The following is an 11,494-nucleotide window of genomic DNA, read 5'->3' as shown; positions in this document are numbered from 1 at the left end:
CACACACCTTTAGGGCATATTTTTATTGGCCTGAGACCTACCACTAGAGTAAACATTTTTTTTTAAATATAATATTCTTTTGTTCTCTGGGAAGGTCATACATACATGCAATATAATTTGTGTCATATTCACCCACCTGTCCTCCCAGAACTCTTTCCCTCCCGACTTTATGTCCCTTTGTTTTTCTAACCCACTGAGGCCAATTTGTGCTGCCCGTACTTGCAGGAGTGTGAGGCCACCACTGCAGCATGGCCGCATCCTTAAAGAAGACAGGCTCCCCCCCCCCCCCCGCAGCCTGGAGGGGTCAGTAACACTTAGGCTTGGGGTTCGAGCTCACGAGCCCCTCCCCCTTCGGTGCTGGAACATTGACTGGCTTGATCTTGTTCAGTCTCGTGCAGTCAGCCACAGCTGCCATGAGCCCACAAACAGCGGGCCAGTCATGCCCAGGAGTCATCGCTTCTCTCAGACCTTTCCTGACCTCTGGCTCTTACACTCTTTCTGCCCCCTCTTCCATGATGTTCCCTGAGCCTTGGCGGTGTGATATGTGTGTTCTGTTTGTTAGAGCATGTTTCGTAGAGATTCCTCCACCCTTCCAGCAGCACCAAGCCAGCAAGCCTTTAACACATGTGCTTGTGGGGGATGGCAAGACCCAAACCACACACTAGCTTCCTTTTAATTGGTGCTTTTTTGGTGTATTTTTTAAAATCTCTTTACCATCATTCTTGAGCTGTTTCACCTATTTATATTCTCCAGTTTTCACTGTCTTGATGGCTATTATTCTTAAGAGCCTACTGTTGTCTCCCCTTCACCTGTGGCATGTTGATCCCAATCTCCCACAGATAGCAGCAATCCTCAAGCACCTCATTCTTCTTTTTTTTTTTTCACACTCTCCAATGCACTTCTATTGCATCTAGCTGAGTTAGAATACTTCCTGCAATTGGCATGCTATGAATGCAGAAGTTATGCCATGCTATCAGGCGATAGTGTCAAAGAAAAGTTTACATGTTCACAACAGAAGAAGTTTTTTTTTTTTTTTCTAGCTGTTTTCAGTCACAGCTGACTGAACCCATACATAGGGAGGGCCGAGTGTGTTTATGCCCTGTGTACTTACTTCTGGGAGCATCAGCCTGTCTCTCTTGTTCTGGTCCCCACCCTCACAGCTTCTCACTCAGTGCTGTTGCTTCATGAGCTGACTAAATGAGGTTGTCTAATCTCAGATATTAGATCTTCAATTATGAAAAGAAAATACTGGCCACGAAGAAATGGGTCAAGACAATCCTGCTCCCATCTCCACACACATTCCCACTCCTCCCTCCTGCCCCCGCACATAACATCACAATGCTGTGCATTAGTGACCCCCTCCAGCCTCTGTCGCCTCACAATTTTCTTCAACTCTCTATTCACATTTGTCCTGAAAAGGGGAATGCTATGTCCCTTTTCATCATTTCATCGAGAACAAGAATGAAAGGCCTATGATGGCACAGAATTACTGTTCTTTTAGATTATTTGAAACACTAATGAGCCATCTTTCCCTCAATTTTCCAAGGAAATATAAATGTCGAGTGTAATTTCCAAACAAGAAATTTTGACAACTTGAGCACTGCATAACTCTGAGAAAGAACATTTCAACAGAGGGCACTGGCACACCAAAGCCTTTTGCCTGCAGATGGCATTGCTTACATGGGAAAGGGCAGCTTTGAGAAATGTGTTGTGTGGCAAGTGCCCAGAGGCATTCTGGGAAAGAGACTTCCTGACAGCTGCCCACACACTTTAACAAAACCCAGGACATTGTGTGTCAGCACATGGCTTAGGATGAAGGAAGAGATGGTCTCTTCTCCTGGCTTCTAATTTATAACTTATCTATTGACTGTGTGACAGACTGTTTGGTCTCTATAGATCACTGAAAGCTGCCGAGGCTAAGAAGGCATCCCCATCTCCTTCCCAGCTCCTCGTCCACTGAACATAAAACTGTCTATACCTGCTCTGCTTAAAACCCATCATGGTGAGGTAAGGACCTCTGAGCCCTTATAGCTTGTCCTTTGAAACACAGACTTGGGAGAGTGAGCGGCATCCATCCATGATGGAAGGGTGGCCACTTCCTTTGACCTCTCACTTTCTTCATTGATTCTTCAGAGTTTCCTCCTGGCTCAGCTGGAGGGAGCCTTGAACTAATCTCCAGAACTGTGTCATGAGCGGGTCATGGGAGAAGTTGCCTGGAGCTCCTAACTATCCTGCTGCTGTTGCCAAGGCTAGATGACAAATTTGTTACACCTCCTACACAGGTTCCCATCAGCCAGGAGAAGCCATGTGGATTTGGATGATGAGAAAGAGTTTGAGTCCTATCTTGGCTTTGTGGAAGGGTTTCCTGGTTGCCTAGTAACCCCAACCTTGATTGTCATTATGAAAACCATTATCCAGAACATGGGACAAATGCAAAAAAAAAAAAAAAAAAAAAGTATTTGTGGTATCTTAGCATGCTCTGACAATGTCTAAAAACACATGAAAGCACCATGGCTTTACTCTCTTTACAACTTACAAATGGTCCAGCTCTGTCAAGAGAGGCATTAATTTGGAAGAATTAATCTGGGGAATTGTTTTTTGCTCAGTGAGTACTTAGGATTTCTAGTAGTAACAGAGACTATAGCCCCGAAGATGGTAAATAATATGCTCTGTGTCCATGATGAGAATTCTGTTGCTTTGTGTGAACCTTAACAGTCCAATTCTAGCATTCTTTATGTTGGAGAGCATTGTATTTTGCATGTCAATTGCTCCAGTCCTCTCTGAGCCCGCTTCACCATTCCCCTGGCTCGTTCATCAGTGAGTTCAATAACACATCGATGTGTGCATGCTGGGTGTTTGTACAAAGTTTTAGCATTTTCTGAAAATCAGTCCCTGAGACTGTTGAAGGAAGAAGTAGGGGCATGGAAGCCACAGCCTTCCCCTTTCAGGCCTTTAGCCCAGAGAAAAGAAAGGCCTGCGTGTGGGACCCATGCAGGCTTGCAAGCTGCAGCTCATCCCAGGCTTCCCATCTGCTAGAGAGCTATCCCTGTAGGTCAGGCTGTCTGTGTGGTATCAGTGAACTGCTTGAACCATTAGCTTGCCCACTAATGAGAAAGAAATGGTTCCTTTCGAAGTCAGAGAAAGTCCAGTGACCACAAGGAATCCCCCCACCCAACATCTCATAAGAAACTGACATCTACCCCAAGCCTAAAGAAGTTCGGAGCCTTCTCCACAGCTCAGCAATGTTTTACATCCCTCCCATAATTGGCTGTCTAGAATGATAATAGACAGTGGTTAGTGCGTGTCTACTATGTCAGGGGCTTGATGTATCCACTACTTGATGATATATTCTACTGCATCAGGTAAGTTGCAAGTACTTAAATAGCCTTAAGTTATTTAACAGCGTCACTGCGCCACCAGATAAGCACTATTAATGATCTTGTGTGTGTATGTGCATACACCACACACACTTAACAGATAAGTGCTGAGCACTACAGAAACCAGGTAACATCTTCTGGACCTCATAACTCATCCAAGTCAGAACTATGACAACCTCAGGAGGCTGGCTCCGCCGAGAAATTAAGTAGCACACCTTCACAATCTGACGCTGACTAAATAGCACAAAACCACAACTCTCCTACATCGTGCATGTATGGCGTTGAGTAAATTAGCTTTCCACACCCTACATCTTATCTAAACGAGGGGCTGATAACAGCGACTCCATGTGACTGATATAAAGACAGGATTGTTAAATGAATTGAATTGCTTGGCAGAATTCCTAGCACAGGGATGAGGAAGTTGCTCTGTAGTAAGATGCTAGTCTAGGACTTGCAAGCCCCTGAGCTTCATCCTTAGAACTGCAAAATAAACTCGGGGGTGGGAGGAAGGGGAAGGAAGGGAGGGAGAGACAGAGGGAGAGATTCTAATACATAGGAAATCAGAAGTAATTGCTGCCTTTAAAGCAAAACTCAGGAGGCTAAGGCAGGAGGATCACTGTTGAGTTAAAGACCAATCTCAGAACAAACAAAAGACAGAAGAGATTTAATCAGCAGCAGAGGTATCAACTTTCTTGTTTATCCATAAAGAAAAACTGAGGCAATAGGAATTTTTGTCAGGGGTCAAAGGTGTGAGCTTCATTGTGTATTTATGATAATTCCCCTGTACACTGTGGGAGAAGTATTGGCCAATGAGCAAAAAAAGAGGACTGGCCAATTCTGCAGCAACAGAGGAGCCTAGGTCAATAAGAAACATAGCTACTATTTTTGTCAGGAAGATCCTGAAGTTCTGACTGGAGACACAGGGCCAATGTGGTCTTCTTTTATGCCACCTCAGCCTAGAAAGGGCTCACCCAAGTGACCCCCTCTTTATTCAGATGTAGGACAGAAGAAAAGAGCTGTTATCACTCCCACATTCATTAAGCCTGGATTGCATGCCAGGTGCTGGCTAAAGCCTTTGCTCTTAATCTTCAGGAGGATTCTAGGAGATTATCACTCACTGTTATTGCTGTGTTTATAGTAAAAAAAAAAAAAAAAAAGTCCCCTTAGAACCTACTTCTGGCCACCTAGCTTTTGAACCACAGACCCAGGGACAGAACACAGGTCTGTATGTCTTGGTCATTTTTAGCTGCTATGGCATATCATCATAGGGTGGCTGGCTTAAACAATAGTTTATTTCTCCCAGTCCTGGGGGCTGGGAAGTCCAAACTTGAGTTGCCAGGCCCTGCTTCCTGATATACTTGTCTGTTCTGTCACCGTAACAGGCAGAGAGCGATGGGGACTCTCTTCTCCTCAGAGCACCAGGATTCCACCTGCCCCCACCCCTGCCACCTCACCTGCCAAAGGCTCCACTCCCTCACCTTCACCTTGACAGTCTGGATTTCAACATAGGAATTTGCAGAAGACACATTCGGTTGACAACATCGTTTAACTCCACAGTGTCCACACCACACTGCTCTGCTTATCTGTCACCAGTGTGACCTGTTTGGAGTAGTGCCAACCAGGAGTCAAAGCACTGAACAACAAAACTCAATGAGTGTCAGAGCTGGGAAAAGCAGTACTCTGTCTGCAGTGCAGAAAGCCTGGAGGTGCCTCTCAGTTCTGTGTCTACGTCGCCCTAAGAGCCTTGCTGAGGCTCCCTCAAACACTCTACTCCTGTAGAGGGATTTTAATTCAGAACATGGCTACTCTGGCAAGAGATCACATCCAAGGACCTTCTAGGTCTGTGTAATCTAGCTGTACTACAGATACCTCTTTAATCTCAGGAGACAAAGGCAAGCAGATCTCTGAGTTCAAGGCCAGCCTGGCACAGATCAAGTTTCAGGTAAAGAAAAGGTTAGGTCCAGGCATGGTGGTACACACCTTAATCCCAGCACTCAGGAGACAGAGGCATGCAGATCTCAGAATTCTAGTCAGTTCTATTCAGGAAGTTTGGTTGAGTCAGTGAGTTGAGAGGTAGTGCAGTGGAAATGAGTTCATGGCAATTGAGATTGTAGATTTCAGAGGCAATCTGAAATCTTGCAGGAGAGTTTAACAAAGACAGGTTGAAGAGAGAACAAGCTAGACACAGGTGAAGACAGAATGAGCCAGAGAATGAGAAGGAGCCAGAAGATTAAAACATATTGCCAAAGTTATTATGAGGCCAAGCAGAGCAATTCTGTCAGAAAGCTGAGAGAAGCCAGTTTGAATTAGTCAACTAGGAGAGAAGTTTGGGCCAAAACAGCTGAGTTGAACCCACCAGCCAGGGTTCAGAAAGAACTAGAAAGGGTGAGTTATTCAGTAGTAAGTCTCAGAGGCTTCTGTTTCACTAGGGTTTTTAGGTCTGTTTAAATTGTTTATCTGATCTTGAATTAACTTTGGTAAGTGGTACCTATTTGATGAGAAGTTAGAAATATCCTGACTATGAAGATTGGACTTGCCTCAAGGAACCCAATGACCCTAACTAGCAGGAAGTAGCTAAAGAGAACTTTGGCCCCTGTCCCCACTAACCGTCTTTCTCTCCTACCTGGTTTTGGAGTGCTGGAAGGAATTGTGGTAGGAAGGGAGAAAGAGATATAAGAACCCAAATTATATGTATGTATGTATGTATGTATGTATGTATGTATGTATGTATGTATGTATGTATTTAAAAAGTGCCAACACTAGGGTAGAACCAAACATGACTGGTCTTTAAAAAAAAAACAAAAGCAGTAAAGTGATTTCTAGTGATATTCCACTATGCTCATGATCAGTGCCTTATCCAGTCATCATCAGAGAGGCTTCCTCCAGCAGCAGATGGGAGTGGATGCAGAGACCCACAGGCAGACACTTTGTGGAGAGAGAGTCTAAATCAGAGACCTCCATCGGGTCCCTCCCTCGGAGCTCCGTGAACCCAGTGGAAGAGGCGGCAGAAGGACTCTAGTAGCCAGAGGGGATGGAGGACAGCAGGAAAATACGGCCCATTGAATCCACTAAGCAGGGTGCAGATGGGCTCACAGATACTGAAGTGGTGAGCACGGAGCCTGCCTGGGACTGCACCAGGACCTCTGCTTCCGTACTGTCGCTGTTAGCATGGTGGTTTTGTGAGATTCCTAATTGTCGGAGCAGGTGTGGCTCTGACTCTTTTGCTTGCTCTTGAAATTGCTTTCCTTCTGTTAGGTTGCCTTGTCCAGCTTCAATGTGAAGGCTCCTGCCTTACCTTACTGGGTTTTGTTTCGTTGTGTTTGGTTGTTGTCTCATGGAGGCCTGCTCTTTTCTGATTGGAGACAGAGGGGAAGCAGATCCAGGGAAGAGAAGTGGGGTGGGGGTGGGGGCTAATTGGAGTGGAGGGATGGGAAACTGGTGTGTATTGTATGAGAGAAGACTCTTTTGTGTATATGTGTGTGTGTGTGTGTATGTATGCACACCACACATACATATATATAAATGTTGTGTGATGATTTTGATAGTGATGATGGTGCTGGTAATTATGGTAATAGTAGTGAGGATGGTGGTGGAGATGGTAATGGTAATATTGATAATGACAGTGATGATGTTGAAGATGGTGGTGATGGAAATGATGATGGTGGTGGTGATGATGATTATATTACTGGTTATAGTAATGATGGTGGTGATGGTGATGATGATATTATTGGTGAGGGTAATGGGAAAGATGATGGCAGAGGTAATTGTAAGAGTGGTAGCAATGGTGGCAATAATAATGATAATGGTGGCAGTGATGCTCTTGGTGATACCAGTTGAAGTGCTGAGCTCTCTGTGCAGCAAATCACTGCCTATTGCTGTTTTTGCAAATGACTAAAACCTAGTTTTGGTTCCTCTTCATCTTTTCTTTGGAAGTCTACCTTATGACTATCATCAAGGCAAGCCTGGAGGACCAACGTGAAAATTTGAATGGACAGGACCACATGTCTCCATAGTTTCAAATAGGAAGCACAACCATCATTTGTGAGAAACTACCATCATCACTCTTCCTAACACTCAGTCAACATTCCTAGCTCTGGAAGGCTCTATGCTTCTTTCTATGCCTGAGTCATAGAGGCTAGTGAGCTGAAACAGGCAGAATTTAGACCTTGTGGCTTTTACAGTTGGAGAAATGGCAGTTTTACACTAAGATCTCACACCTAGGCCATGAGCCCCAAACAGGGAAGTTAAGCTGACGCCAGGCATCCTTATACTATACCTCTACTTTCACATGTGTATGTGTGTGTGTGTGTGTGTGTGTGTGTGTGTGTGTGTGTGCGCGCGCACGTTCATCCAACATAACAATGCAATGGCATTTACTGGCCAAGCATTTTTCTTTTCTTGTCAGGCTCATGTTTTTTTTCACTATACCTATTCCAGATTCCAGATTCAAAGTATGCATCATAAATTCATCAATGAAAATTTTTGGCCAAGCACTTAAATAACACACACAACACAGCACATTTCAACTTAGAACCTTCTCTATAAGGAAGTGACTTGCCTCAGGCCACCAGGGAGGAGGGCGCAGAGCAGTGCCAAAGAGAGAGGTTAGTTACACCCAGCAGTAACACAGCCTGTTACTAAAAGAAGAGAAAGAACAAGGATTGTCGCTAAGGAAAAATCTCTCTGTAAATCATCCAGGGAAACTCCCAAAGCTGGATCAGCCCACACAAATGGACCCCTGAAAAGAACAGGTCACTTATTACAAAAGCCATGAGCTGCTTGCTGGTCTTCCCAAGATGGTAGTTCAAATCCTCCTTTCAGTCATCTTTACTCTTTGCGTCATAGTAAATAAGCTGTAGGATGATCCGGGAAAGAATGCCTAAGCATGTTAAACAGAAGGCAATTTCTACTGTTACCTTAGTCAGGTCAGATACCAAAGTCCAGACCTTGAGTGACTGGCTTGAACTTGGGAGTCTACTGTGGGAATCAGCAAATCTTGTTTGTCTTGTTTCAGGGTGAATAAAAATTTTTTTCAAGATGTCAAGGCTCACTAGCTTATGCCTGGTCACCTTAGAGGCCCAAACAGTTGTGCAAAGATATTAAGTTGTTCTGATGCCAATACAGGTTTCATCCTATAGTCCCTGGATTAAGAAATAATTTTGGGAGTTGTCATTTAATAAGTACATTTTAGGTGAAGGGCACAATGTTTGCAGCCCATAGCCCCCAAGACTCAGGAGTCTGAGGCAAGAGGATCAGGTGAGCCCTGGAGTTGGAAACCAGCCTGGGTTACATAACAGGACTCTGTCTCAAAATAAGAATACATCTCATGAGGCTGCTGCTATAAACGGTGGCTCTCTGGAACTTTCGGGAAAGGAGTCACCATCCTAGATTTCCTTGAGAACGTTTGTGATTCTAGGGAAGAAGTCAAGGCAGCATTAAGAGGGGCTATGAGAAGTTGATTCCGAATCTTGTGGATGGTTGGACGTTACCAAAGACATGGTAGAATAGCAGGAAGGCTTAGTTGGAAGGCGAGACCACAGACCCCACCCAGTCACTGCCCTCCGACAGGGCACATTCATACCTAATAAGAATTTGCTTTCTACGGATAAGCAAAAGAAGCGGCTGCTTTAGACAGCATGTCCTCCTGATAAGGACGCTGCGAACACAGTGAAATGGCAAAGAATAGAAGATAGCAGTGACAGAGATGGGCAGGGTAGACTCCGATTTGGAAAGTAGTTTCCCAATGAGAAAAGTGCTGTTAGCCTCGTGTGCTGCAGAGGGCTCTGCCATGGGAAGCAGAGGTGAGCCGTGGCACGGACTCCCCTGTTGTTTTAGTGATGGCAGGGGCTGAAGAAATATCTCAGTGGGTAAAAGTGCTCACTGCACACATAGGAGGACTGTGCACACGGTCAGGTGCTGGAATCTACGTAAACAGCTGGCTGTGGTCTCAAGCTCCAGGTTCAGTGAGAGACCTTTCTCAAAGGAATAAGGCAGAAAGTGATAACAGCAAGACACTGGATCTCTTTGTCTATCCCCATGCACCTGGACACACACATGCATACACACTCTCTTTGTTTCTCCTCTCTCTCTCTCTCTTTCTCTCTCTTACACACACACACACACACACACACACACACACACACATGCAGGACCTGGTGGCTGCATGTGGGAGATACAGGCAGGAAGTTCAGGAGTTCAAGGCTATCCATAGCTTCATGGCTACACATAATTTTGAGGTCAGCATGGGCTTCATGAGTCCCATCTCAAAGTAAAAAATAAATGAAAATAAACTGCCTCAGGACCCCCAACTTAAGTAACCACCACCCGGATCAGCAGCTATCAGTGTATGGCAAAACTAGCCAGTGCCAGAAAGGCGATGTTCACTAAGGAACGCAGTAGTTGTTGGTCTCTTTGAGCAAGAAGGGATGCTCTATTTGGGTATATCATTGATTTGTTGAGACATAATGCCAGTGCACGCTTTGCAGAATCCAGCATGGTGTAAACACACTTGTACGAGCTGGGAAAGGGGAAACTTCCTGGGACTTGGTTTGTCATTATATCCCTGTCGTGAAGTGGTCTAGGACTGAATGTCCAACATCTGGAAGAAGGCCTGTCTCTGACAGGTGTCTGGTGGCAGAAGGTCTCAGCAGTTGCTCCCAGTGGTGCTCCTTGCCACTCTCCAGTCCTCTTGCCACTAAGTCACAGGGAACATACAACATTTTAAGATTTGAGGTAGAAAATGAGTTTAATAAGAGGTTTCCCTTTCATCCTAAGAATGTGACATTTCCTACCCCCTTGGGGCCTCATTCTTATAAGCTGCTATCCCTTAGAGCTCTCGGTATGAACTTTGGACCAAAATACCTTTGCATAATATAGTCCCATACAGTGGTCGGGAAATAGGCTTCCAAGCAGATCCACAGGTAAGCCATTCTCCCTGGGGCATAAAAGGGAGAGGGGTTCTTGGCAGAAATGGCGAGCTCGATATCCCGCAACACGGGGGTGATATCTGAGCAGGACAAGTCTCTCATAGTGAAGAGGTGGTTCTTGTGTGCTTGGACATAGTCCCTGCCATAGTCCTCCTGTATCTCTTTGGACAAGTGGTCCAGGATCTCCGTCTCCATCTTATCCCAAGTGTCAGGTGAGCCTGTGATGTCTGGAACACAGAAAGAAAGGAAGACTCAGAAGCTGGGAAGGCCAGGCCGAACTGAGGAGGCAGGTAATGGATCATGAGCCAGGCTCTGCTGGAAAAGATGGGCGCATATGAATGACTTTTTTAAAAGCCAATTTTCTTTTCAGTTTTGAGATGTTCATATAATTGCATCATTTCCCTCTTCCCTTTCCTTCCTCTAAGTCCTCCCATATGCCTCTCCCTAAAGTTTTTTTTTTTTTTTTAATTTACAGCCTCTCTTTACGGAGTCTATATAAGGCTACTCATATGTTTTGTTTTGTTTTTTTTCAAGGCTGAACATTTAGACATGCCAGAGTAGACAAGGAAGTCCCATAAGGCCCCAGCCCTACACAAAGAACTACAGCCAACTAAGGAATGCTGCAAGTGAGAGAAAGTATTCCCACACCAGTGAGCCGTCTAAAGCCAACTGGTCAGCTCTGTATGTCCCTTTTACAATGCATGCTCGATAATGTCACTGATTGTCATCTTTCAACCTACACATGAGGCTGGGGAAATGACCCAGTGGTTAAGAGTACTTGCTGCTTTTGCAGATGACCTTGCTTTGGTTCCCAGCATCCACACCAGATGACTCACAACTGCCCATAACTCCATCTTTAGGGCATCTGACACCCTCTTCTGACCTCCACAGGCACCTCCATATATGGATGCATGCACAAACACACAGGCACACACATGTGTATAAGACAAAAGAAACCTTTTAAACCAAAATAGGATAAAGATGGATGGTTGTTTCACAAGCTGAATAGCTGAGCTGATAAGCAACCAGTCCAAAAACAGAACAGTGCTCACCTCAAGGTCCCCTCTAGTCTTCACTAACAGGGCAGGCTCATTCTGCCTGTTCTGAACACTTACTCTTTGGTGTCAGCTTTTTGACTCAACATTGTGTGTGTGTGTGTGTGTGTGTGTGTGTGTGTGTGTGTGTGTGTGT

The 11,494-nt window shown here is 45.0% G+C and overlaps 1 protein-coding gene across 2 annotated transcripts in view; it reads right to left on the bottom strand.

Annotated features, from left to right (window-relative positions):
• Positions 1-10,095: 10,095 nt before the first annotated feature.
• The window catches only part of Hsd17b2 (hydroxysteroid 17-beta dehydrogenase 2), a 56,840-nt gene continuing 55,441 nt past the window's right edge, over positions 10,096-11,494 (bottom strand). For both annotated transcript variants that reach the window (XM_055621314.1, XM_055621313.1), the window contains one exon: positions 10,096-10,530. In XM_055621314.1, coding sequence (XP_055477289.1) covers positions 10,187-10,530 — 344 coding nt within the window. In that variant the 3' untranslated portion in view covers positions 10,096-10,186. The remainder of the gene's footprint in view (positions 10,531-11,494) is intronic.

Source organism: Psammomys obesus, unplaced genomic scaffold, assembly GCF_907164565.1.
Source record: "Psammomys obesus unplaced genomic scaffold, mPsaObe1.curated_primary_1811, whole genome shotgun sequence".
Lineage (NCBI taxonomy): Eukaryota > Metazoa > Chordata > Mammalia > Rodentia > Muridae > Psammomys > Psammomys obesus.
This window is presented reverse-complemented; position numbering and strand designations above follow the sequence as displayed.